The following is a 25938-nucleotide window of genomic DNA, read 5'->3' as shown; positions in this document are numbered from 1 at the left end:
CATGCATTCATACACAGGGTCTTGATCTTTGCAAGCGAAAGGAATATGCTCAAACCTTGCCCCTCACCAGCTTGAGACTATCGTTTCCGGTTATATTTTCTGTAGCAATGCCTCAGCCAATCAGACCTGCTGACCAATCAGCTCCCTTTTCATGTGTACCTCAAATCCTCCTTAAGATGCAGGGGGTAAGGACATGGACATCCTGTGGATAACAAAATAAATGGATACTGCTTCGATGTAACTCCTTTATCTGCCATGAAGGAATGCACACTCAGACCAGATGAGTTGATGGGAGAAAAGATGCCGAAGAGTGAGTGTAGTAGAAAAGTTGTGATTGGTTAAAATTTTGCAATTTTGCAATTGTCTTGATGAGTGCGAGAGTAAAACTTCGGCAGTTCTCTTTTCAGCCATGTTTCTGTTTTATATTTCTTCCTTACCCAAATTTTATCTAACATTACTTAACGATATATTTGTTGTTCTTATCCTAGTAAGTCAGTTATGACTCGTGATTGGTTGGTGTTTACTGTAAAGTTGATTTTTCGAGGAGTGATGGGCCAGTAGTGAATGTACTGATTGGATGCAACAAATTTTTGAGTACGTGCTATTATATGTTGTTATGAAGTTGGGTAGAGTAATTGTGAAGTGGCAGGCAGGAAGCTAAAATGTGTGGTTCCTTTAAGAGATTTGTGTTTTGTCTGTACTTGAATGTACATTTTTTAAAAATTTCTGTGAGCACCAGCTGAAGTTGCCAGTACAGAGAGCCTCAAAAATTGAAACAAGTGTATAAAAAAAAATGCCTTGCTGGTGGCAGACAAAGTAGCAGTCTTGTTTTGATGTTGTGATGAGTTTGAATTTGGTCTATTAATTTAAACGAAGCACCTAGATACAGAAAGCCAATTGAATTTAAATCTGATGGTGTTGACAACCTAAAACCAATCATATTATAAGAATTTGATTATGTCATTATGGGTATATAAGACGAGGGCATTTGGAAAATCGGAGAGAGCCAACTGCCATCTGAAAGAGAGAATCATGCGCCACCCGCCAGAATTAGCACCATTCAGCTCTCAGAGAAAGCCCATCTAATTAATCAAATGTACCACGGTATTTTAGCTCAAAGTCATCATTGAAGAAATTACAGATAAAACATCCCTGACTGCAGAATTAATGGAAGAAAGGCATTTGTGAAGACAGTGGAGACGACAGAATGTTCCAGAAGACAGTCTGTGCGAATTTGGAGGGGTTAAGTTATAATTTATTGCTTCTTAATAATTGGGTTTATGTTAGTGGGACTTGTCTGTATTTAACAGCATTCCAGTAAAATTTAAACCAGTTAGGGAGTAGTTAGTAGTATGGGGGGAATTGTCGGTTTGTTAGTAATTTTGTTAATTTGTTCATGGGGTTACATAAATAAATTGTTTTTTGTTACTTGTAAAGTGGAGATTTTCTTTTCGCCCCTCTTTTGTTGTTTTTCTCCATTAAAGGCTGCAAAAACATCCCTCGGTTCCTTAACAGGAACAACGTCAAAATACAGAGTCATAGAGAATAACTAAAATAAAACAGAATTGTGGATTTAAAGTATTGGCAAAGATCTGTAGCATGAGTTGCGAATGAGGTTGTTGACTAGCTCACCGAGCAAGCTTGTTTTGATTCTCCAGCAATTTGTTTTAATTTCAGATGCCCAACATCCACAGTTCTGAGGTTATTGATTTGGTCGCCAAGCAGGCTTGTTTTTGTTCAGACGTTTTGTCAGCATGCGAGATATGACATCATCAGTGGAGCCTCTGATGAAGCTTAATCCAGAGACTCAGATAATGTTCTGGGGCCTGGGTTCGAATGTTGCCATGGCAGATGGTGGAGTTTGAATTCAGCACATATCTGGAATTCAGAGTCTAATGATGACCGTGAATCCATTGTCGATTGTTGGAAAAACCCATCTGGTTCACTAATGTCCTTTAGGGGAGGAAACTGCCATCCTTACCTGGTCTGGCCTACATGTGACTCCAGACCCACAGCAATGTGGTTGACTCTTAACTGCCCTCTGGGCAATTAGGGATGGGCAATAAATGCTGCCTAGCCAGCGATGGCCTCATCCTGTGAATGAATTAAAAAACAACATATAGCAAAGCCCACTATCACATTATATGGTCCGGCAGCATCTGTGAAGAAAAACCAGAGTTAACGTTTGGGGTCCGGTGACCTTCCTCAGAACAGGATCGCTGGACCTGAAATGTTATCCTTGGTTTCTCTTCACTGATGCTGCAGGACCTGCTGAGCTTTTCAAGAGGTTTCTGTTTTTGTTTCTGATTTACAGCATCTACAGTTCTTTTGTTTTTTTAACACATCATATTGGTTATATTCAGTATAGCTCACCTATTTTCTCCTACTGTCAGCTTTTATCACTTACTGATTGTTTTTTTCTGTCCTGATGTGCTATCCATACTGTCCTGGTTTAAGTATCCCCTCCATATGCCTGTCTCTCACTCCCTCGCTGGCCTCCATTTCCACCTATCCACGCGCACACAGACAGACAGACACACACACAGACAGACACGCCCTCTCCCATCACCCCACCCACTTCGATTTCAGCATAAATACCACATACATTTCTCTTTCCCATCATTTGAGTTTGTGTCACTTCCCCCAACCTCCCCAGGATCTATTCTTGGCCCTCTTCTGATTTTCATCTTGCATGCTGCCTGTCACTGAATTTATCTGAAAACCCAGTCAGTATTCATATATATGCTGAAGAAACCCAGCCCTTGTGTCACCAAGAATCTCCACAATCCATCAAACTACTGTCCACAATAATTATTAAATATGAAGTGTCTTCGTACCAATTTTCAGATGAATGCTCTACAGTTGAGCAAGTTCAAGATTGAGGTCAACAAGGCAAACGAGGAGTATGAGTTTAGAGTGGAAAATTGAGATTTAGATAAAAGTTCATTGGTAGTCTTGGTGGAGGATGGAACAGGATTGAGCACCTTTCCACTGCTCTTTTTATTTGTATCATCATATGGTATGTTTTCTCTCTTTAAGGCATTAGGCAAATATTGTTTGTTGATTTTCATGATTGCATTTACATTGTTCCAATTGGTTTTGATGAACCTCTTTCTTATTTTCTCTTAGGTGGGGGCTCAAATCCATTCCAGCACTTGGACAAAGGTTCTGTACTGCAGGAGGTGAGCAGTGATTACTGTCCTGAGCTATAGCAATAGTATCCCAATTTTCTAGATTAGCTGGTGTGGATGCCATAGTGCCTCCACCGATCCCTTGACCTCGAGAGGGTACAGGTCATCCCAGCTTCCTATTGTGGATCACTATACGGTGACCCCAGCCACAGTGTTTGTGTGTGTCTAACTGTCAGGTGGAATGCTGACCATTCATGTTTCCATACTGCAACTTTGAAGCCTCTGCTCATCTGTGCTCCCACTATTTTGTGCATAGAGCTAGTGGCCTCCCCTTTCGCTTGCAATGATCTAGCCTCTCTGTGAAGCTTGATTTAAGTGACAGCGGGAAGTAATAGAATTAGAGCTGGTGGCATGTAGAGGCAAAGAATAAACAAAGAGCACCAATTAATGCAAGCGCCCACATTCTAATTTCAGTATTGAGACCTGGGTAATGAGCTGCATGCACTATTGGGGATCATCTACAAGGCACAGGTCAGGAGTGTGGTGAAATGCTTTTCATTTGCCTGTATGAGTGCAGCTATATCAACTCTTATCACCCAAAAGCAGGACAAATCCAATCCAGCCAATTACCACCCTATCAGTCGGCCCCCTGACATTAACAAAGGGATGAAAGGGATCATGAGCAGTGCTATCAATCAAAACATGCAAAGGAATAACCTACCCACTGACCATCAGTTTGGCTTCTGTCAGGGCAACTTGGTTCCTGACTTCATTACTGCATGATTACTGTAGGAAAATTGCTGAACTCCACAAGTGAGGTGAGAGATGTCCAACCATCTTCAGCTATTTCATCAATGTACTTGCTGATGATTGCACACATTTAGCATCATTTGCGATTACTCGGGTTTTGAACCAGACAGTGTTTATATGCAGCAAGATCTGGACAACATTCAAGCCTGGGATGATAAGTGGCAAGTAACATCTGTGCCCTTCAAGTGCCAGGCAATGACCTGTCTAATAAGAAAGAATATAACTATTGGCCTTTGATATTGAATGTATTACTTTGGCTGAATCCCTCATTATCATCATCCAGGGGGCTACCATTGACCAGAAACTGAACTTGACAAGCCATATATATTGGTGGCTGTAAGAGCAGGTCACCCTTGGAATTCTGTGGTGACTAACTCACTTCCTGTGTTCCCAGGGCTTGTCTACTTTCTGCAAGGCTCAGTTTGGGAGTGTGGTGGGAATGGCTCCACTTGCTTGAATGGATGCTATTCCAACAACTTGAGAAGCTGGATGCCATCCAGAACAAAGCCGCCTGCTTCATTGAAATAGAAATTGCTGAAGAGCTTCTTTTGAAGAAGAGTCATCGGACCCAAAATGTTGACTCTGCTTTCTCTCCACAGATGCTGCCAGATCTGCTGAGTTTCTCTAGCAATCTCTGTTTTTGTTTTAGATTTCCAGCATCCGCAGTTCTGTTTTTGTTCAGCTTGCTTGATTAACTCCCCATCCACCTTCAACACTGTATTCGTCACCATTCACAGTGGCAGCAGTGTGTACCATCTATAAAATTCACTGCAGTAACTCACCAACGCTCCTTTAACAGTGCCATCCAAACCAGTGACCTCTACCACTTAGAAGGACAAAGGCAGTAGATGCATGGAAACACCACAAGTGTGGGTTTCTCTCCAAGCCACACACTTTCCTAATTTGGAGCAATATTGCTTTTCCTTAACCTATGCTGGCTAAAAATCCTGGAACCCCGTTCCTAGTAGCATTGAGCGTCTGTACGTTCCAGAGACTGCAGTGGTTCAAGAAGGCAGATAACACAACCATCTTCGAGGCAGTTATCCTTCTCTTATCCTTCTCTTCCTTCTTTAAGAGTTTGCCTGGCATGCTATTAAATGCATCTGTGTGATTCGCCTCAGTTACTCCTTGTGGTAGCAAGTTCTATACTCTCTGGGTTAACAGATTTCTGCTAAGTTCCTTTTTGGGTTTAAAGCTTTTTGGCAAAGATTTGTAGCTCGGGTTGTGGATGAGGTTATTGACTTGCCTGCCGAGCTGGCTTGTTTTCGTTCAGACTTTTTGTCACCAAACTAGGTAACATCATCAGTGAGGCCTCTGATGAAACGATGTTGTTCAATTCCACTTGGAATTTATACTGTCCAGTCTGTTATGGTGAGTAGTGTCATTTCCAGTTTTGTTCTATATCGGTTTGTATATGGGGTCCAATTCTGTATGTTTGTTGATTGCATTATGGGTTGAGAACTGTGCCTCTAGGAATTCCCGTGTGTGTCTATGTTTGGCTAGAGGCATGGTTCTCAATCCATAATGCAGTCAACAAACATACAGAATTGAGCCCCATATGCAACCCATATAGAACAAAACCGGAAATGACACTATTCACCATAATGGACTGGACAGTATAAATTCCAAGCAGAGTAGAACAACATCGCTTCATCGGAGGCCTCCCTGATAATGTTACCTAGCATGGTAATGAAACGTCTGAACGAAAACAAGCCAGCTCGGCAAGCAAGTCAACAACCTCATCCTGTTTGGGTTTATTAGTGACTCTTGTTTATAGCCCACAGTTTGAACTCCTGCACAAGTACAAACCTTTTCTCCACATCTGACCTATCAAATAATTTGTAATGTTAAATGCCTCTGTTAAGTCATCCTCAAACTTTTTCCTTTCTAAAAGAAGTGGAGAAGTAAGCTTTGAAATGTGTGTGTACGTGCATACTGATGTGTGGTTTTAATTGAATAGCTTCAGAGGGAAGCCAGCAATATGCTGTGAAGTGCTGTATTCTCTCATTAACACACAGAAATATTTTATCTTGTTGCTTTTGTCTAGCCTTACCCAGCTGATTCAAAATCTATTGAGACTACAGGCAAAGCTCTTTATAATCACAGATCTGGTTGTTTTATTCCAAACAAAGAGACAATCTAAGTGTGCCATGAATGCTTGAATTTGTGCTGGGAACTGCATTAGATTTTATGATCAAGTAATAAATATTCTAGAGATTTCATGGACTGAATAGGCATTCTTAACCTGCCTCTGCATGTCATATGGATTTGCTGAGATTGTTAATGATATAATGCATACCCTACTTTTGTTTTTGCTGTTGTTTCATTGCAGGCTCGAGTGTTTAACGAAACTCCCATCAACCCTCGGAAATGTGCTCATATTCTGACCAAGATCCTGTATCTAATAAATCAGGTTGGGCCTCTTTTTGTAGCTTTGAGAAATAATCTTAGTATTTTGAACAGTTGGCCAGTAATTTATTTGAACTGTACTCTCAAATCTTTGGACAATTTGTAGCTGATCATGTCAATCTGAAAGACTCAATCAGCGTCATTGTTGGGAAGCTTTGCCACACAAAGTGTGTAAATGTGAGGCAGAGGGTGCTTAGAGGTGGTAGTCGCGGTGATGCTGTGTACAGGTGCACTAACCTGGGATGGTGATATTCTCCAAAATTGGTCCCAGCAGATTTAAAAATACCTGTGCAGATTTTGTGGGTTTTATAGGCACATAGAATGTGGAGCACAATAATGGACTGACTGGTGTGTAAGCAGTGGTTTGTGCTTCTTATGAACCTCCTTGCTCACTGCTTCATCTCACCCTATTGCAATGTCGTTATGGCCCATTCTCCCTCCTGCTTTTATGTAGTTTGAATGCATCTCTGCTTGCTTTTCACTTTTGCAATTCCCTAGCATATGATCTAGGTTTGTAGTCAGTGATGGTTAAAGGGTGATGTGATTGAGATCTTTTCGGATATAAGAGGGAAATAATGAGTTAACTGAAAATAAATTTTCCGCTGGTGTGCTGCCTAGGGCTAAGGAGCATGATCTTAAAAATAAATAGATCCAAGCCATTCAGGTGGGAGGTTAGGGAACACGTCTTAATTTGCAAGGTGGTTGACATGTAGAACTCTCTTCCACAAAAAGCTAGAGAGATTGATTGATTAATTTTTGCCGATGAGGATATAAAATAGCACGGAACCAAAATGGGCATTGCAGGTTCCTTGGGCAGTAGGTTTGCTATTGATCGATGAACTTGAAAGTGTCCTGTCTTGTGATGGAAGTCATATCTATTTATAACACACAACTGAACCAGTACATATGTCCAGTTTATTGGCATTCTTGCTTCAGAAACAGAAGTCTGACCCCTGTTGTAAGGACTTCACGTAATTTGGCTTGACATTTCAGCACAGTACCAAGGGAATGCTGCATTGTCAGAGCTGCCTTTGTTTTGAATAAGGCAAATTGAGCTGCATCTGAGTGTGCAATTGGATGTAAAAAATCACATGACATTGTTCAATGGATATGTCCACTGCTGTGGTCAATATTTATCCTGTAACCAACACCACCAAAAGTAGTTATTTGGAATTAGTCTGATTTGTTATTGCTAAGATACTGATTAGATGCAATTACCTTTATACAATAGGGATGTGACTTTAATAAACTATGGCAGTTAGAAATATTTTACTTAAGTAATAGAATTCTTAAAGCAGCAATATAACTTTCCAGGGTCAGTTTGTAAATTTCTCTAAAAGTAAGTAATGTGGTGCTTAACTTTTTTTGCAAATCATATTGAGAGAATGGAAAATGTAAACATTATAAAATATATAATAGAATTATAATAATTAGTGAGGCATTTCAACAACATAAATTTTGTGTAAAGAGCAATTGTTCAGTTAACAAGGATACTGGTAAATGGGGGGGAAAATGAACTGCTTAAAGGAGAGCACTTGCAGGATGATGGCGAAAGAGTGATGAGTGACCGAGGACTGAGTGATCTGTGCTGTGTGATTATACAAATTTTTGTTAGATCCAGAATCCATTATGGGTATGGAAGGGAGTTTAAAAGGATAAATGTGGATGGCGAATGTGCTTCATCTACTCAAGACACCCAACCCCCGGCCCACTGTCCTACCACCACAGCATCTCAGTTACTTCATGAGTGCAAGCCTTTCACTTCTGTTATCAGATGGAGAGCTCCATATTTCGCATGCTTTGTGAAGAATGTCTGAAATGTGGGCATCCACAAGTTGAGCTCTGCTACCTTGTCCAATTATGACAGCTAAACTTGAAGGAATATTCCAAATTTATTTTTTCTGCGTCATTCATCCAACACTAAAATCCCTTTTTGTATACTTCAGTGGTGAAAATCCAAGTTTATTCCAGTCTTATTATATAGACCAATCTTATTGTTATACTGCAGAGTCTCAATTACCTCTTATATCTGATGATCAAAACTGGCTTCCATAACTGAGGTATAGAATGACCTTCCATATCACAACTGTTCTGGCATCATTTGGTATCACCCAATTCTTACAGCACAGAAGCTGACCATTTTGTCCTATACCTCTCAGAATAATTCAGTTTCCTATTCAATTTACTGATTACTGTACTTCTTGCTTGTAGCATTTGGACATATAAACTACTAGTGTACTTGACTGTTGTGATTAGAGATGTGTGATGGAAAAAATATGCAAATATACCTTCCCCTTTAGGAGCAGTTATGCTTTTCAAATTGTTTCTGATGTATTACTGACTTGTAGACAACAGATGGTGCTGGTGCTTCATGAACAGACTTCTTGTATTTTCTGTTACTTTTAAGACGTTAGCCTTGAAACTACAGCATGTGCAGCGTGGGAGATTTTTTAATTAATTGTTCCTAATGAAACATCCTCAACAGCTGGCTGTAAACTAATAACAAGTTATAAAAATGACATTATTTGGATTTTCATAAACAAAAGGAAGTAAAATTCTTAAGAGTAAGGTTTGGAGCTGTTTGTACCTTTTTTCTATTTATCCAGCAAATCTTCTTTCCACTTCCCGTTTCCGTAATACTACCATGGTGACAAACTAGCAGGTTTTATGCTATTAACCAATGAGTGTTGTGATGAATCTTGCATTTTGTGAAACATCTGTTTTCTTTATATGATGGTTTCTTTAAATCCAGAGTGGATTAAGTTCGGAGAAATTTATTTCACCAAGATACTAAACAGTGAACGTGTGACTTAAGTTGTGATGAAAAGGTGAGTTTTCACAATCAAAAGCATATAGGCAAGTGACTGGGAGTCAGACTGTAGCTGAGTTTGGAGCTGAAAATAAGACCATTTGCGTATAAAATCTTTCAATAGCAGAAGAAGCAAACTTCGTGGAACAGGAAATTTTTAACAGAGCCAAGTGGACTGTATTACTGGGTTTATTCAAGGGGTCAAGCAAAGGAGTCTCTGGAAATTCATGCTGTCAGGCCTGATGTGACTGGTGGGAGTGAGTGTTGGTAGCTGTGTGCTTAGCTAGTGATAATTTTGTGGGAATACTGTGGAGACTTTGCATTTATAGCTCACCATATTCTGTGTGAAATGTGCATTTTTGTATGCATATGATTTGGCACAAGCCTAAAGTCAGAAGTTTAGAAATTTGGAAAGAACCAAACCTTTAATGAATTTGCTAGAGAGAAGATGGTTTTGTTGGAAGAAGTTAAAAATAGTGACCCTTGCAGAATAAGTTCCCACTGAGCCAAATGTGTAGTTCATAAAGTTTGCTGAAGTTTGGAAACTCTTGATTAATGGGGGAGAAAGGGATTTCACAATGAGCTGAGATATGGTCCTAGTGAAGAACAAGGCTGAGTGAAAAGGCTCCTGAGATTAGTAAAAGAGAAGGTCCAGAGAATAACTTTGATGCTAAGGTCTGACATGTTATTCATGTAATGTAAAGGACATGTAAATGTTAAATGTGGGAAAGCCACTTCGCAAAATGACCTTATATCTTGTGGAAAAATGTAGATGGAACATGGAAGAAATAGAGTTCTTATATTATTTTTATACAGGGGGAGCATTTTGGCTCCATAGAGGCTACAGAGGCATTTTTCGCCATGACCAAGCTCTTCCAGTCAAATGATGTAAGTACAGAATGTTTCCAATTTATGAATGCAATCCAACATGGGTGGTGTAATTTGTAATATCTGACACAGGAACATTTCCTGTACTTGTGTATAGCTGTTTCATATTGTCCTGCATGGTGTTCCCGATTGAGTAGAAATCGAGTTACGAGTGGATTCGAACAGAGCCTGTTTGCAACCCAGGGACTACCCTTTATTAACTACTGGTTGGCAAAAAAAACTCTGCCTGTTTTATGACTGGGTTATTTGTACCAATGTGTTCCAGCAAACAATGCTTGAACATAGTGTTTGATGCGTGATTCATTATCCTGAATTAATTCCACTACTGGTGACCAATTTGCAGCCGCCAGTACTCCACCTTGGTGATATACTGTCCGAAGTGCCGACCTCAAGCACAGCGCGTTTTATTCTACTGTTTCCAACATCAAAACTTGCAAATACCCAACCTTACATTTTATAGAAGTCATAGTGAAAAAATTATTGTTCCCAAATTTAACTTTAGATTTTGGTTAGGTCCGGTAATAAATTTCAAAAGTCACTTGTTTGTGATCATGTGACTAAAGTGACATCTCGGGGGCGTTTATACTTTTCATGTTGTTAAAATATATCAGAGGTAAGTAGGATCAAATCATTCTCGCTAAGTGGATCCTTATAAATATGCTAAAGATTTATAAATAACACAACTTTTTAACTTACATGTCATTGTTATGATTCTTTTTTCATGTTAATCCAATGCAACCATTGCTCGTAAGACTGACGTTTATTGTCATTGAGAAGGTAATGGTGACTTGCTTTAGTAAATGGGTGCAGTCCATATATAGAAGGTATAAGACAGGGCAATGCATGGAAGAAAGATGATGCAACATTAGGACCAGTCACCAATGATAAAGCCCCTCTTTCTTTCTCCGCCACTCTGTAATTTGGAAGTAAAACATGTGACGATGGGACATTCTAGGGAAGAAATGACTTTGAACCCATCATTCCCAAAATGTTCTAGTGGAGTTTTCCCTGCCTGGTGTTGTAGACAAATTGATTGTTATCAAGTATCAAAATTGCCATTATTGTCTAATGCAACCACTTGTATGGCAGAAGGTGAATGAAATGTAGTCTTTTTCATCCAGCAATGCCTGGCCTTCATGCTTTTGTTTTATGGCAGCATCTTACATGCATTAGAACCTTCTAGATGAACCACAGCTGCTGTTGGATGGAAGGGCTGCCATTTTGACACTCGTGTCAAGAGAAGGCTGGGTTTGATGCCAATAAGTGGGATTTGAGAGTGCAGACGCTGGATCAAAGCTGAAGGGCTGGGTTGGTGAATGTCCTCCAGATACACCCTTCTGAGGATCTTAGTGCAACCACCATCGTTTGATATTATCATATACCACTGGGACCTTGACAGGATTCATTGTAGAGCAGGTTGTGGAGAGGGAATGAAATCATGTCTACTGAGGGATCTGTACCGCTGGGACCGTCTTCACCTGAACTGAGCTGGGACCAATGTTCTACTGAAAAGGGTAAATAGGCTGTTCAACAGGACTTAAAACTTACCCCAGTAGGAAACAAAGCAGCAGGTTAACATCTGTAGGGGTGGCTTCAACTGCATGGAAGAATGTGAAAGAAATGACAGGAAAGGAGAACTCAGGAGACGTTATTAAAGTCTCCAGCGCAGACACAAATAGGACAGTGTGTTTGGAAAGGGTTAGGAATCAAACTTCAAGCACACTGAATAAATGAATGAGAAGAGGGACAGTTAATACATCACTGAAGGTGTTATATCAGTAGAAGGAATAGGGTAAATCAGCTTGTGGCACAGATTGAAATGAGCAGGTATCATGCAGTGGGCATCGCAGAGGCGTAGCTGCAAAGGGATCAGGATTGGGAGCTGAATATCCAAGGATATACAGCCTATCGAAAAGATAAGCAGGTGGGCAGAAGCGGTGGGGTTACCTTATTAGTAAGAAATGAAATTCATAGAATTCCGACAGTGTGGAAACAGGCCCTTCAGCCCAAGAAGTCCACACTGACCCTCGGAGCATCCTACCCAGACCCATCCCCTATCACCCACCTAGTCTACACATCCCTAAACACGGGCATAGCCAATCCACCACGCATGCACATCCTTGGACTGTGGGAGGAAACTGGAGTACTTGGAGGAAATCCACGCAGACATGGGGAGAATGTGCAAACTCCACACAGTCACCCAAGGTTGGAATCAAACCTGGGTCCCTGATGCTGTGAGGCAGCAGTGCTAACCACCAAGCCACTGTGCTGCCCTTAAAAAAAAAAAAAAAAAAAAAAAATCAATAGTAAGCATCGAAGAAGGGCCAGAAGGTGTAGAATCTGTGTGGGTAGAATTGAGGAACCTCAAAGGTAACAAAAAAAACCATAATTGGAGTTATATACAGGAGCTGTGGCACAAGATACACCAGGAGATAGAAAAGGTGTGTAAGAGAGGCAAAGTTGCAGTGATCATGGGGATTTTCAATATGCAGGTGACTGGGAAAATCAGGTTGGTAATGGATTGCAAGAAAAGGAATTTGTGGAATGTCTATGAGATGGCGTTTTGGAGCAGCTTGTGGTGGACCCCACAAGGGAACAGGCAATACTGGATTTAGTGTTGTGCAATGAGGCAGACTCGATAAGAGAGCTTAAGGTGAACGAACCCTTAGGAGGCAGTGATCATAATGTGATCAAATTTATTCTGAAGTTTGAGAGGGAGAAGATAGAATCAGAGGTAACGGTATTACAACTGAATAAAGGCGACTACAAAGGCATGAGGGAGGAGCTGGACAGAATTGACTGGGAGAGGAGCCTAGCAGGAAAGACATTGGATCAGCAATGGCAGGAGTTTCTGCGAGTAATTCAGGAGACACAGTACAAGTTTATCCCTAGGAAAAAGAAGCATGGTACAGGGACAATGAGGCAACCATGGCTGACAAGGGAAGTCAGGGACAGCATAAAAGCAAAAGAGAAAGCATATAATGTGGCGAAGAGCAGTGGGAAACCAGAGGACTAGGAAGCTTACAAAAACCAACAGAGGGCAACAAAAAAAGAAACATGGAGGGAGAAGATTGAATATGAGGGTAAGCTAGCCAGTAATATAATGGAAGACTGTAAGAATATCTTTAGATATACAAAGGGCGAAAAAGAGGCAAAAGTGGACATTGGACCAGTGGAATTTGACACTGGAGAGATAGTAATGGGGAGCAAGGAAATGGCTGAAGAACTGAATAATTACTTCACATCAGTCTTCACGGTGGAAAACATAAGTAATCTCCCAAAAATTCAAGAGAGACAAGGGGTAGACCTGAGTATGATGGGCATCACCAAGGAGAAGGTGCTAGAAAAACTGAATGGCCTGAAGGTGGATAAATCACCTGGACCAGACGGATTACACCCCAGAGTTCTAAAAGAATTAGCTGTAGAGATAGTGGAGGTGTTAGTGGTGATCTTTCAGGAATTGCTAGAGTCAGGCTGGGTCCCAGAGGACTGGAAAATTGCTAACATGATACCCCTGTTTAAAAAGGAAGTAAGGCAAAAGATGGAAAATCATAGGCTGATTAGCCTAACCTCGGTTGTGGGTAAGATTTTGGAGTCTGTTGTGAAGGATGAGATTTCTGAATACTTGGAAGTGCATGGTAAAATAGGGCAAAGTCAGCACGGCTTCATCAAGAGGTGGTCATGTGTGACAAATCTGTTAGAAGCCTTTGAGGAAGTAATGAGCAGATTAGACCAAGGAGAGCCAATGGATGTTACCTATCTGGACTTCAAGAACCCTGCTGAGTAAGATAAGGGCCCTTGGTGTTAGAGGCAAGGTGCTAGCATGGTTAGAGGATTGGCTCTCTAGCAGAAAGCAGAGAGTGGGGTTACAAGAGTCTTTCTCAGGATGGCAGCCAGTGTCAAGTGCTATTGCACAAGGGTCCACGTTGGGACCACAACTTCTCACTTTATACGTTAATAATCTAGATGAAGGAACCGAGGACGTTCTAGCTAAGTTTGCAGACAATACAAAGATAGGTAGAGGGACAGGTAATATTGAGGAGGCGGGGAAGCTGCAGAAGGATTTGGACAGGTTAGGAGAGTGGGCAAAGAAGGCAGATGGAGTACAACATGGGAAAGAGTGAGGTCGTGCATTTTGGTAAGAAGAATAAAAGCATGGACTATTTTCTAAATGGGGAGAAAATTCAGAAAGCTGAAGTGCAAAGAGACTTGGGAGTTCTAGTCCAGGATTCTCTCAAGGTAAACTCGCAAATTGAGTCAGCATTTAGGCAGGCAAATGCAATGTTGGCACTTAGTTGAGAGGACCTGAATATAAAAGCGGGGGTAAAAACCGAAAGAACTGCAGATGCTGTAAATCAGGGACAGAAACAGAAGTTGCTGGCAAAGCTCAGCAGGTTTGGCAGCATCTGTGAAGAAAATATCAGAGTTCACGTTTTGGGTCCGGTGACCCTTCCTCAGATCAATAAAAGTAGGGATGTACTTCTGAAGCTCTGTAAGGCGCTGGTCAGGCCACATTTGGAGTATTGTGCACAGTTTTGGGCCCCATGTCTCCGGAAAGATGTACTGGCCCTAGTGTGGGTTCAGAGGAGGTTCGTGAGAATGGTTCCAGGAATGAAAAGCTTAACATTTAAGGAACGTTTGAGGACTCTGGGTCTATACACGATGGCGTTTAGAAGGATGAGGGGGGGATCTAATTGAAACTTACAGAATACTGAATGGCCTGGATAGAGTGGACGTTGGGAAGATGTTTCCATTGGTAGGAGAGGCTAGGGTCGGAGGACACAGCCTTAGAGTAAAGGGGAAACCTTTTAGAGCGGAGATAAGGAGAAACTTTAGCCAGAGAGCAGTGAATCTATGGAACTCACTGCCTCGGAGGGCTGTGGAGGCTGGGTCATTGAGCATATTTAAGACAGAGAGAGATAGATTGTTGATTGTCAAGGGGATCAAAGGTTATGGGGAGAAAGTGGGAGAATGGAGTTGAGGAACTTATCAGCCATGATTGAATGGCAGAGCAGAGTCGATGGGCTAAATGGCCTAAATTCTGCTCCTATGTCTTATGGTCTTATGAAAATTGGTGACGAGCAGGGCAGTGATGTCTTGTTTTGGATTATGTTTCGCTCAATAATTTTCATTCATTGTGCAATCTTACTATGTCAAAAATTATTACTGCTGTGGTTGGCTTTATAGTCATGAAATTGGAATGACAAAGTAATTTATTGGACATGAATTGTGCCTTAATACGATGCTAAATAAATGCAAACCTTGTCTTCATAGATTAATTTTTCTGAATCTGTTCAAGGAAGTCATGGAACTGGTGACTAATTTTCATGCACAAATTTTCAAATAATTGCTGAAAATTGTTGACATGGAACGTCAAATGATTAACTTCTGTTTATACTTTTATCTGTATCAGCCCACCCTACGAAGGATGTGCTACTTGACAATCAAAGAGATGGCTAACATTGCTGAGGATGTCATCATCGTTACCAGCAGGTTAGTATTACAGGGAATCTATTAACAGGTGGTTAAAATACTTCAACTGTATTCCCTCCCAACTTGGCTGTTTGCCCACTCCGTCCCCAATTCTACTTGTATATTTTATGGTCTTGTAGGAGAATGTGGTTGAGAAGCATATCAGTCTTGATTGAATGGCAGAGCAAACTCAAAGAGCCAAATGGCCTATTTCTGCTCCTATATCTTATGATCTTATGAACTAAAGTTGGTCCCTGGACCTATGTTTCCTTTGTGCTGAAAGAGTAAGAGACTGCAGCCTGTGATGCTTGGCAATGGCTCGTACGTATGAGCAGAGTGTTTATGGGATTGCCGTCTTGTCAACTTAGCTGTTGTTGACCCGTTTGTCTGTCAGTCCCTCTCCTTGCTGACATAGTATCCTGCATCAACACAGTGTGGAGCTGGAGGAACACAGCAGGTCAGGCAGCATCAGAGGAATAGGAAAGTCAATGTTTCCGGTTGGGACCTTTCATCAGAGCTCCCGACCTGAAACGTCGACTTTCCTGTTCCTCTGATGCTGCCTGACCTGCTGTGCTCCTCCAGCTCCACACTGTGTTGACTCTGACTCTGCAATTCTTGCTATCTCTGACTTGGTATCCTGTCCAGTTACACCTTGCTTCAACATTTGGCTGAGGCGCCAGAGTACGGGGCTCCTGCCAACAATGGTTTGTAATGCAGTCTGTAAAAGCTGTTGAAATAGCAACTTTAACTCACAGGATTTCACTCGGTAAAATACAAGCATGAGAGGAATACCATATGCTGTAGAAGTTTGCCTGCAGGGTAATTTTGTTCCAGTGTCTTGTAATTTTGATTATATTACTGGCTTACGGGAAATAAATCAAACCAGAAGGACTATAATACCAATTGCAGATAATACAATCTTCACAGGCAAGGGCTGTTAATAACATTTACTCTCCGTCACACAGTATATTGTTTCCACAGTGACACTCTTCTTTTACATTTTTGTTTTAAAACAGTATATTTCTCCTGGCCCGATTAATTCAACATATGTAAGGACCCTCTTGCAGCCCCCGAGCACCCTTTAGTCAAGACCACCTTTCCTTAATTTTTCTCCATGTGCTCGTTGTAAATGACCAATGAACATGTTTTTGAAAATATTTGTGAGGAGGACTGTTGGCCATCTGATCAAATATTTTTTGAAGTCTGATTTGATCGTAACAAATGAAAATTGAAAGTTAAGGAGCTGCAAAACATTGATGTTTCTTGGGAGGAGCGAGTCTGGGTAGGAGACGGTGCATTGAATGTCAATAGACAGCATTCGAGGCTCAATCCAGGTACTTGAGTTCATAATCTTGGCTGATACACTGGTGCAGAACTAAGGGACTGTTTTGTGGATGATACTGGCTTTCGGATGAGAGGTTTGGAGGGCCTGGACTGCTCTCTGGTGGGGATAAAAGATCCCACTGCTTGTAGGAGGAGCAGGGGAGTTTTCACTGTGTCTTGGACAATATTTATACTTTTAGCAGCATTGCTGTTTGTGGGATCTTGCTGTGTCCAAGTTATTTGCGGTGATATTAAGTTACAACAGTGACAGTGACTATAAAATGATTTATTGACTTTAAAGAGCTCATAGAAAATGCTGTGCAGATGTAATCTTCCCCCCACCCACCCCCAGCTTCCAAGTACTGTTTTAATAAACAACACAATGCATGTACATGTGCTGTGACGGTTTAATTGGTCATTTAGCCAGAAAAGGAATACTGTTCATAGTTAAAGTTAAAAGGATTAATTTTTTTAATCTAGCAAAGTTTTTGCTTCAATCATTATTCTGCATTCCCTTTTTCCCTTCAGCCTGACTAAAGACATGACTGGGAAAGAAGACAATTATCGGGGACCTGCTGTGAGAGCACTGTGTAAAATTACTGATGTAAGTACCAAGCTGAAAAGGTGGACCTGCATGTGAACATAATTTATAGGATAGAAATGTTTGTTTTTTAAAAACCAAATTATAAAACACATTTTGTTGACTAACACAATGTGTCGTTCTGTTCAAATCTTGGTTCCACAGCAGTAAGGACCCTAAATTGGAGATTGTCTGTCCAGTTTCCAGTAGAAATTGGTGGTGTTGCCCATAGATAATGGAATGACTGGGTTCTGCTGCAGAAATGGTTAAATTGGTGTGGTGGAATTTGAAACACTTTGTTGGGATACAGCAAGAGATTGCTTCACCATGCATCTAACCTGCACTATCCTGCTTATGGAATGATGGGTTGATAGGACTTAATTATGAAAAGGATATATTCTAGTTCCCAGTACTGACATCACTGCCCATAGTTATAAGCATTGAAAGTGCAATTGTCTCTATTCATCAGGCGGTTTTTTTTTTTGACATGTGTTTCTTTATTCACATGTATCCTGGCAACTTTTTGATTATATTGTTGTCGGCCTATGGCCTGTTGCACATGATCGATTTTCATTGCTCCACCTTTGGCCGGTGTGTCTTTGGGTGATTGACCCTGGGGTTTCCTCCCTAACACACTCTGCCTTTTGATATCTCCCGACCCAGTACGTTTGATCAAAGGGACATTCTCCATTTGGAGTCAGAGAATGTCAGAAGCCCGACTCTGTTTTCATCTCCTGAGATTGGAGTGGCAGGACCACGGGTACTAAGATTATTTGTAATGTCTTGATACCACTCCAGGGTGAAACCAACAAACGTGACAGATACCTGAAATCGTACTAGTTTCGGTCACTTTGTGCAACACCAGACACTTAGGCTATCAGGCTAACTGTTCATGATAAAGTTTCCACAGTAACAAACCCAAAGGTCTATTTGGTCCATTCATCAGGGTAAAGCAACCACAGGGAATGATTAAGCGCAGACAGTTTATCATGCCTCTGTCAATATGCATTGATTATCTTTCTTAAACAGGCTTGGACACATTTCTTCAATGTTTTTAAATGAGACTTCAAAAACATACCGATTTGAGAAAAATAAAACTGTTGCAGTAAATTACAAGTTGCCTTAACTGTATTTACAGTAAATAACATCCGCTTATGAGGTGGGAAACCATAGCAAAAGAACTGCTAAGGACATCTCACAATTCGTCTGCATTAACTACATTGTTGTGAGAATGAAACTGACTAAAATTTTGTTTTTGAGTTGTTTCAAAGAGCTGCTTATTGCAACTGTGCATTTTTAATTTGGATGGTTAATTAAAACTCTTACAAACCAAGTCAGCTCCTTGCCCACTTCTTTTGCCAACCCTTATTACTTCCGTAAAGACCTGTAAAAGCAAAAGTGGTTTGAAGTTAGAAAATCCGAAGACCTCTGCACTCTTCATACTGCCAACGTGAATCAAGCAGATGCGCCAAATGGCATAGATTAAAAAACAGACATCTTAAAAGCAGGATATAGGGCATTGGGAAGTAAGCTGAAAAGTAGGACTTTAAAAGGTAATCATCTCATGTTTACTACCAGTGCCATGTTCAAATCAGCATAGAAATAGTAGACTGTGTCAGATGAATATGCGGCCGATGAGATGGTGTGGGGGGGTAGCTTTCAGATTTCTGCGGCATTGAGACCTGTTCTGGGTGAGGAGGGGCCAGTACAAACTGGACAGGTTACACCTTGGCAGGACTGGGACTAATGTCCTAAGGAGAGAATTTGCTGGAGTGGTTGGGGAAGCTTTAAACTAAGATGATAGGAAAGAGGGCCTACACACAGTGTCAGAGGAAGGGAAATCAAGAACAAGAGCAAAAGGCAGAACAAGAAAAGTGATAAGCAGAGAAATCATGGCCCAGGATCAAACAAGGTGATAGTGAAAAATAATGGGGGCAGGGCACGTAATGTTAAAATGTCAAATCTTAAAACTTTGTGCCTTAATGCAATGAGTGTTTGCAATAGAGTCATAGAATCGCTACAGTGTGGAAGCAGGCCATTTGGTCCATCGAGTCCACGCTGACCTTCAAAACAGCATCCCACCCAGACCCAACCCCTACCCTATCCCTGTAACCCTGCATTTCCCATGGCCAATGCACCTAACCTGCACATCTTTGGACTGTGGGAGGAAACCGGAGCACCCAGAGGAAACCTACGCGGCCATGGGGAGAACGTACAAAGCCCAGTCACCCGAGGGTGGAATCTAACTCGGGTCCCTGGCACTGTGAGACAGCAGTGCTAACCACTGAGTCACTGGGCCACCCATAATAAGTGGTTAAATTAATCGCGGAAGCAGATGAAAACAGGTATCACAAAGCTGATATTACAGAGGCATGGCTGCAGGTTGACCGGGAATGGGAAGAGAACATCCAATGGTAATAAGTTTTTCAGAAGGATAGACAAAAAGGAAAAGGCAGTGCAGTTGCTTTGCTAGTTAAGCAGGAAATTAACGCAATAGTAAGGAAGGTTATTAGCTCTCACAGTGTGGAGTCCGTATGGGTAGGTCTGAGAAACACCAGGAACATTAGTTGGGCTTGTCTGTCCTGTCATTGTTTAAAATGGTGACCTTCTCTGAAGGTGCTCCTTGGGATCTCTTTCACTCACTCTACTGTATGATTCTTGACAGGGCACCATGCTGCAAGCCATCGAGCGATACATGAAGCAGGCAATCGTGGACAAAGTGCCTAGTGTCTCCAGCTCAGCATTGCTTTCCTCCTTGGTGAGTCTTGTTGTTTGTTGCAAAACATACTATATTAACTTGTATAGGAATAATGCTGGCTTGTCTGATATTGGTGTTATTTACACAGACTGATTCCATTTCTTATTCATCTTCCCGGTAATTCATTGCTCTGATTTTGTATGGTGGCACTTTATGAAGGGATGACATTTGTCTTTTCAACTTAGGATTTCCTATATGTGCTACTTTGGGATTTTGCAATTCAGCTGCAAATATCATTGGATGGATATGTTGGGAGAGGATATTATTAATCCACTGTTTCCTTTGTATCCCGCAGCACTTGCTCAAGACTGGCTTTGATGTGGTGAAGCGCTGGGTGAACGAAGCTCAAGAGGCAGCCTCTAGTGACAACATTATGGTGCAGGTAAATCGAATGCTGGCACAATCAAATCAATACAAACACTTCACTGATAACTTAGTGGGTATGTACACCACCCAGTGCACTTGGCTCAAGATTGAATCTGTACTTTTGCGCTGAATTAGCCTATTGTGTTGACCGTAGGAGATCAGAAACAAGTAAGTGATTTAGAAATCACCACTTAGTCTGCAGCCTGGAGTATTATGCCCAATGCTGAGCAGCAAACGTTAGGAAGGATGTCAAGTTTTTGGAGGCAGTGTGCAGGAGTTTTGCTAGAATGTTATTAGAGATAAAAGAAGCTCATTCTACTTACAGAAGGTCAGTGGGTGATTGAGTAGTCATGTTGAAAATTATGGATGGATTTGATAGAGTGCTGAAAGAAAACCGAAAGTACTATGAATGCTAGAAATCTGAAACAAAAACAGAAGTTGTTGGAAAAGCTCAGCAGGTCTGGCAGCATCTGTGGAGAGAAATCAGAGTTAACGTTTCAGGTCAAATGAGGGGTCTGTTCTGAAGAAGGGTCACTGGACCCAAACCACTAACTCTGTTTCTCTCTCCACTGACGCTGCCAGACCTGCTGAGCTTTTACAGCAATTTCTGTTTTTGTGTTGATAAAGTGCTGCACTATCAGGCATACTGCTTTTTACTTAAGATGGTAAACTGCTGGGCGTCTACCTATTCAAAAGGAATTCAACAATCCCCATTTTAACAGATTTTACCAGTGTTCTAGACAATATTCTCGTAATAAATGCGACTATAAAGAGCTTATTAACTTTTTCACGTCTGCATACTGGGGTTGCTGTACTTCCTCCAAAACAATGGGTGACTGCACTTCTCTCTTTCAGTATCATGCTCTGGGCCTACTGTACCACATCAGGAAAAATGACCGGCTTGCAGTTAACAAGATGGTGTCAAAGTTCTCACGCCAGGGCCTCAAGTCACCGTTTGCCTATTGTATGATGATCCGCATTGCCAGTAAATTGTTGGAGGAGGACGACAACAAGTGAGTCCTTTTCGAGGTCAAATGAACCATGTTCTTCAGTTGTACCATTGAAATTTGTGACAAGGTCTCCCACACTTCATTGAACTGGCAAGAATCAAGTTGGTGCCTTTCATAGCTCTCCCCCTTCACTCAATCATATAATGAGTGGGGAAGTCTTCTGCCTGCAAAGAACATGTATGAAATGAGTTTAGACAGTCTCAATGCAAAGGAATACATATAATTGACAGCAGGCCATTCAGCCCAACTGGGCTATGAAACGGCATAAATGCGAGGTATTGCATTTTTGAAAAACAAACAAGGGCAGGACTTGTACAATTGAAAATAGGACCTTGGGTAGTGTTGTAGAACAGAGAGACCTAGGAGTTCAGATATATAATTATTTGAAATTTGCGTCAAAGATAGACAGGTTGGTTAAGAAGGCGTTTAGCATGCTTGCCTTCATTGCTCACACCTTTGAATATAGGAGTTGGGACATCGTGTTGAGGTCGTACAGGGCGTTGGGTGTGGCCTCTTCTGGGGTACTGTGTCCAGTTCTGGTCACCCTGTTATAGGAAGGTTATTATTAAATGGAGAGGATTCAGAAAAGATTTACCAGGCAGTTGCTGGACATAGAGGGTTTGAGTTATAGGGAGAAGCTGGATAGACCGGGACATTTTTCACTAGAGTGTAGGAGGTTGAGGGGTGACCTTACAGAAGTTTATAAAATCATGAGGGGTATAGATAAGGTGAATGGCAGGTGTCTTTTCCTTAGGGTGGGGAATTTCAAGACAAGGGAGCATATTTTTAAGGTAAGAGGAGAAAGATTTAATATAAGACATGAGAGGCAACTTTTTTTACAGAGTAGTTCGTGTGTGGAATGAACTTCCAGAGGAAGTAGTGGATGCAGGTACAGTTACAATGTTTATAAGACATTTGGATAAGTATATGAATAGGAAAGGTTTGGAAGGATAAAGGCCAAGCGCAGGCAGGTGGGTCCAGTTTGGTTTGGGATTATGGTCGGCATGGACTGGTTGGACCGAAGGGTCAGTTTCTGTGCTGTATGACTCTTTGACATTGTGTTTGCCCCACAAGCAGTTTCTCCTTATCATCTTATCTTATCAGGAGATCCTGCTATTACCATCTCTCTTGTATGTGTTTTGCAGTCCCTTTAATATCTCAGTGCCATTTGCTTTAACTTCTCTTTGTGGTGGTATGTTCTATATTTTAACGACTTTGGATAAAGAATGCTGGTCCCAATGTGGACTGTACAAAATTATCCCCAATTCATGTTTGATTGAACATTCCACTCATAGATGTCATCTGAAGGCTGATAGGAGAACTAGAAAAATATTGGTGTTTAAACAAAAAAATCATTGGTGTTGTTCATATCGCTGGCAAACCTAATATTTATTGGCGATCTGCTGTTGCTTTGAGTTGCTGTTGGACCTTGTTCCTTGAAACTGCTGAAAATGAGATTGAATACATTTTGAAGTTGCACCAGGGCCACCATAGAGAGGACTAAGCTCTGCAGCTAGTCACATTCTACATAATGTGGGAGAACTTGTTTGTGACAATTATGGTCTAAAGTTAAAAAATATCATTGTTCCACGGCTCTAACTTAATTACAAAATGCTTCAAAAAAAAAAATCAAGATTCCTAAACACTCTGTCTGCTGGGAGGCAGGGGATAATGTTAACGTCACTGGGCTAGTAATCCAGAGACCCAGGCTGATGCTGTGAAAACATATGTTCAAATGGAGAATTTTGAATTCAGTTACTAAACCTGGAAATAAAAACTAGTCTAGCGGTGATCATGAGATCATTGTCAATTATTGTAAAAACCCATCAGGTTTATTAATAACATTTAGGGAAAGATGCCATGTTTACCTGGTCTTGCCCACTTGACCCATTTGCGAGTCAACTACTGCAATGGCTTAGCAAGCCACTGTGTTGTACCTAACAGCTACAAAGCCTGTTAAAAGGACCTACACCACATGGACTGCACTGCTTCAAGAAGGCAACTTACCATCACCATCTCGAGAGCAGTTATGATTGGGCTTATTTTGTGAAATCTATATCCTGTAAATGAATAAAATAAACAGTAGGATGATTTGCACACCGCAGGAGTTGGAATGATTTCTCTTGGGTATGGCCTTTCACAGGAGCGCAAGAATAGGAATAGACCATTCAAGCTGTTGAGCCTGTTTCACCCATGATCGAGATCATCGCTGATCCATATTTAAGCACTGCTTACCTGCCTTGGCTCCATATCCTTTTGCACGGTAGTGTAGAAAAGAAAACCTTTTGATCTTGGATTTAGTGTGATCAACTCAAGTGGACTTTGTATTTTTCTGTGGAGCGAAGAAGGAGTGGAGTCAGATGCATTAAAGACCTTTAAGCGACTCTTGGATAGGCACATGGAGGATAGTAAAATGTGAGGTATGCAGGGTAGATTGATCTTAGTAGGATAATAGGTCTGCACGACATTGTGGGCCGAAGGGCTGTGCTGTACTGTTCTATGTTCTGTGAATTTCATGCTTCTATGGCCCTTTGTGTAAAAGTATTTCCCTTCTTCCCTTCTGATTAGCCTGGGTCTGGTTTTAAGATGGTGTGCTCTTGTTTTAAACTCCTCCACACGTTCATTTCTTTTATCCAACACACACCGACCAAAGGGGCCTCGGAGGGTTTTGTGGTCTGTTCTGGGTTAATGCACTACAATCTGTCTCTGTGTCACTGGGAAAACCAGCCAGCCATCTTACAGCTAATTCCTGGTGAGTGCAAAATCAGTCTTGGCTTTGAGCAGCTCCATATTTGGAAAACCTGCTGATACTGACTGTCATGGTTCATGCACAGTTAACCCTGGGCTTGCATGGAGGAGAGGAAAGAAATTAATTAAAGGGAAAAGTAAAACAAAATCTGCAGAAGAATTGCAATTTTAACATGTCAAATTGGATTCTTAACTATGATCCTTGCATAAAATGAGTCACAATTCCTGATTGGCAATGCATATGCAATTTTCCCTGCAAAAACACTCACTGGGGCTCCAACTCCAAACGAACCTTTAGGCTATCATCCAAAATTTGCAGCTCCGAATCCCTCATCCATCCTGGTGCCCAAAATCCCTCAGGAGGCACAGCAAGTGTCCTCAGCAATCTGTCTTCCCCATTATTCAACACTTTATCTTTGCGAAACAGAGCTAGTCACATGCAAGCATACTTGTAAGAGGGGATGCGCTACGAAATCTAATAACTTCCATTTTTCTGTTGTGTGAATATGTGGTGTGACTTGGAGCCATTTTGCCGAATTTTTGAAAATGTCAATTGGAACTGTAACTATTACACTGAAACATTAGTGACTTCGGTGCTTAGTATGCACTCCATTTTTCTTTTGTCTTCTACACATCAGCGTTTTCCCCTGTTGGTAAAAGGACTGTCCTCTGGGAGAATTGCTTGGAGCATGGATTTCCTTGGTTTAATCTCTGCACTGTGCTGAATTGGCTGACCTTGGCCAGACACAAAGTTAGCACACACGGCAGCATATGATAGGAAGAAAACCTCAGAGTTTGCTAAAACCTCCAGAAGGTGAGGGAAGAAATGATTGGGGGGAAAACCTACAACTTGTGTGTTCAAGCTAATTCTTGCCTGAAGTGTAATCCTGATTGAAAGAATATTGAACAGTTGACAAGTAAATAGGCATGACAGTTAAGTAAAATCAAGATCTGTTAGGCCTTTGCAAAAGTCCAGCACAGTATTGCAGCCTTTTTAGCACATTATGATCACTAGCGTCTAAGTTAGTTTTGCCAGTTAACGGTCTTGACTCAGTGATGTCGAACATGATTAAAAAATATCTGCAGAAAAATTACAGTTTTAATAGGTGCGATGCTGTCAAATTTTGATAAAAGCCACATATCGGTATCATAGAGACACGGTTGGTAAACGCTTGAGGCTTGTTACTTTTGGTAGTGCCATTTGAAATATTTGATGTTCTGTGGGTTTATAAGTGATGTTCAGGGCCATCTGTCCACTCCTCATGCTCGTGAGTTGATAAGGAAAAGTCAAAGGAATGGAGAAAAAGTTGAGTATCTTGCAGAGATCTGCGCTGTGGCTGGATAGAATCGATCAGAGTAAATTTTCAACATGTTTTGTCATGAAATCTATTCGTCAGAGCTGTTCCTGCACCTGCTAGTGGAACATATGGAAGAGCTGCTTTGTAGAAGACTGGCTACTATGACAGGGAGAGTAAGATGCAGTGTGTCAGCACCAGACACACAGTGGCATGCTGTTGAGTAGCCACTCATTCAGTGTCCAGTGAGCTGGCACAAACAGGAGTGCAGTTTTCTGTAAACAGACAACAAGGTGCAGGGCTGGATGAACACAGCAGGCCAAGCAGCATCATAGGAGC

General features: G+C 41.3%; 1 protein-coding gene across 1 annotated transcript in view; it reads left to right on the top strand.

The window, feature by feature from the left end:
- Positions 1 to 300: 300 nt before the first annotated feature.
- Positions 301 to 25938, top strand: part of LOC109922450 (coatomer subunit gamma-1) — a 59527-nt gene continuing 33889 nt past the window's right edge. The window contains exons 1-9 of the mRNA XM_048606676.1: positions 301 to 310; positions 3040 to 3182; positions 6274 to 6354; positions 9976 to 10047; positions 15461 to 15540; positions 17371 to 17446; positions 20088 to 20180; positions 20476 to 20562; positions 21402 to 21559. Coding sequence (XP_048462633.1) covers positions 301 to 310; positions 3040 to 3182; positions 6274 to 6354; positions 9976 to 10047; positions 15461 to 15540; positions 17371 to 17446; positions 20088 to 20180; positions 20476 to 20562; positions 21402 to 21559 — 800 coding nt within the window. The remainder of the gene's footprint in view (positions 311 to 3039; positions 3183 to 6273; positions 6355 to 9975; positions 10048 to 15460; positions 15541 to 17370; positions 17447 to 20087; positions 20181 to 20475; positions 20563 to 21401; positions 21560 to 25938) is intronic.

The sequence above is a fragment of the Rhincodon typus genome, chromosome 16, assembly GCF_021869965.1.
Source record: "Rhincodon typus isolate 14 chromosome 16, sRhiTyp1.1, whole genome shotgun sequence".
Lineage (NCBI taxonomy): Eukaryota > Metazoa > Chordata > Chondrichthyes > Orectolobiformes > Rhincodontidae > Rhincodon > Rhincodon typus.
This window is presented reverse-complemented; position numbering and strand designations above follow the sequence as displayed.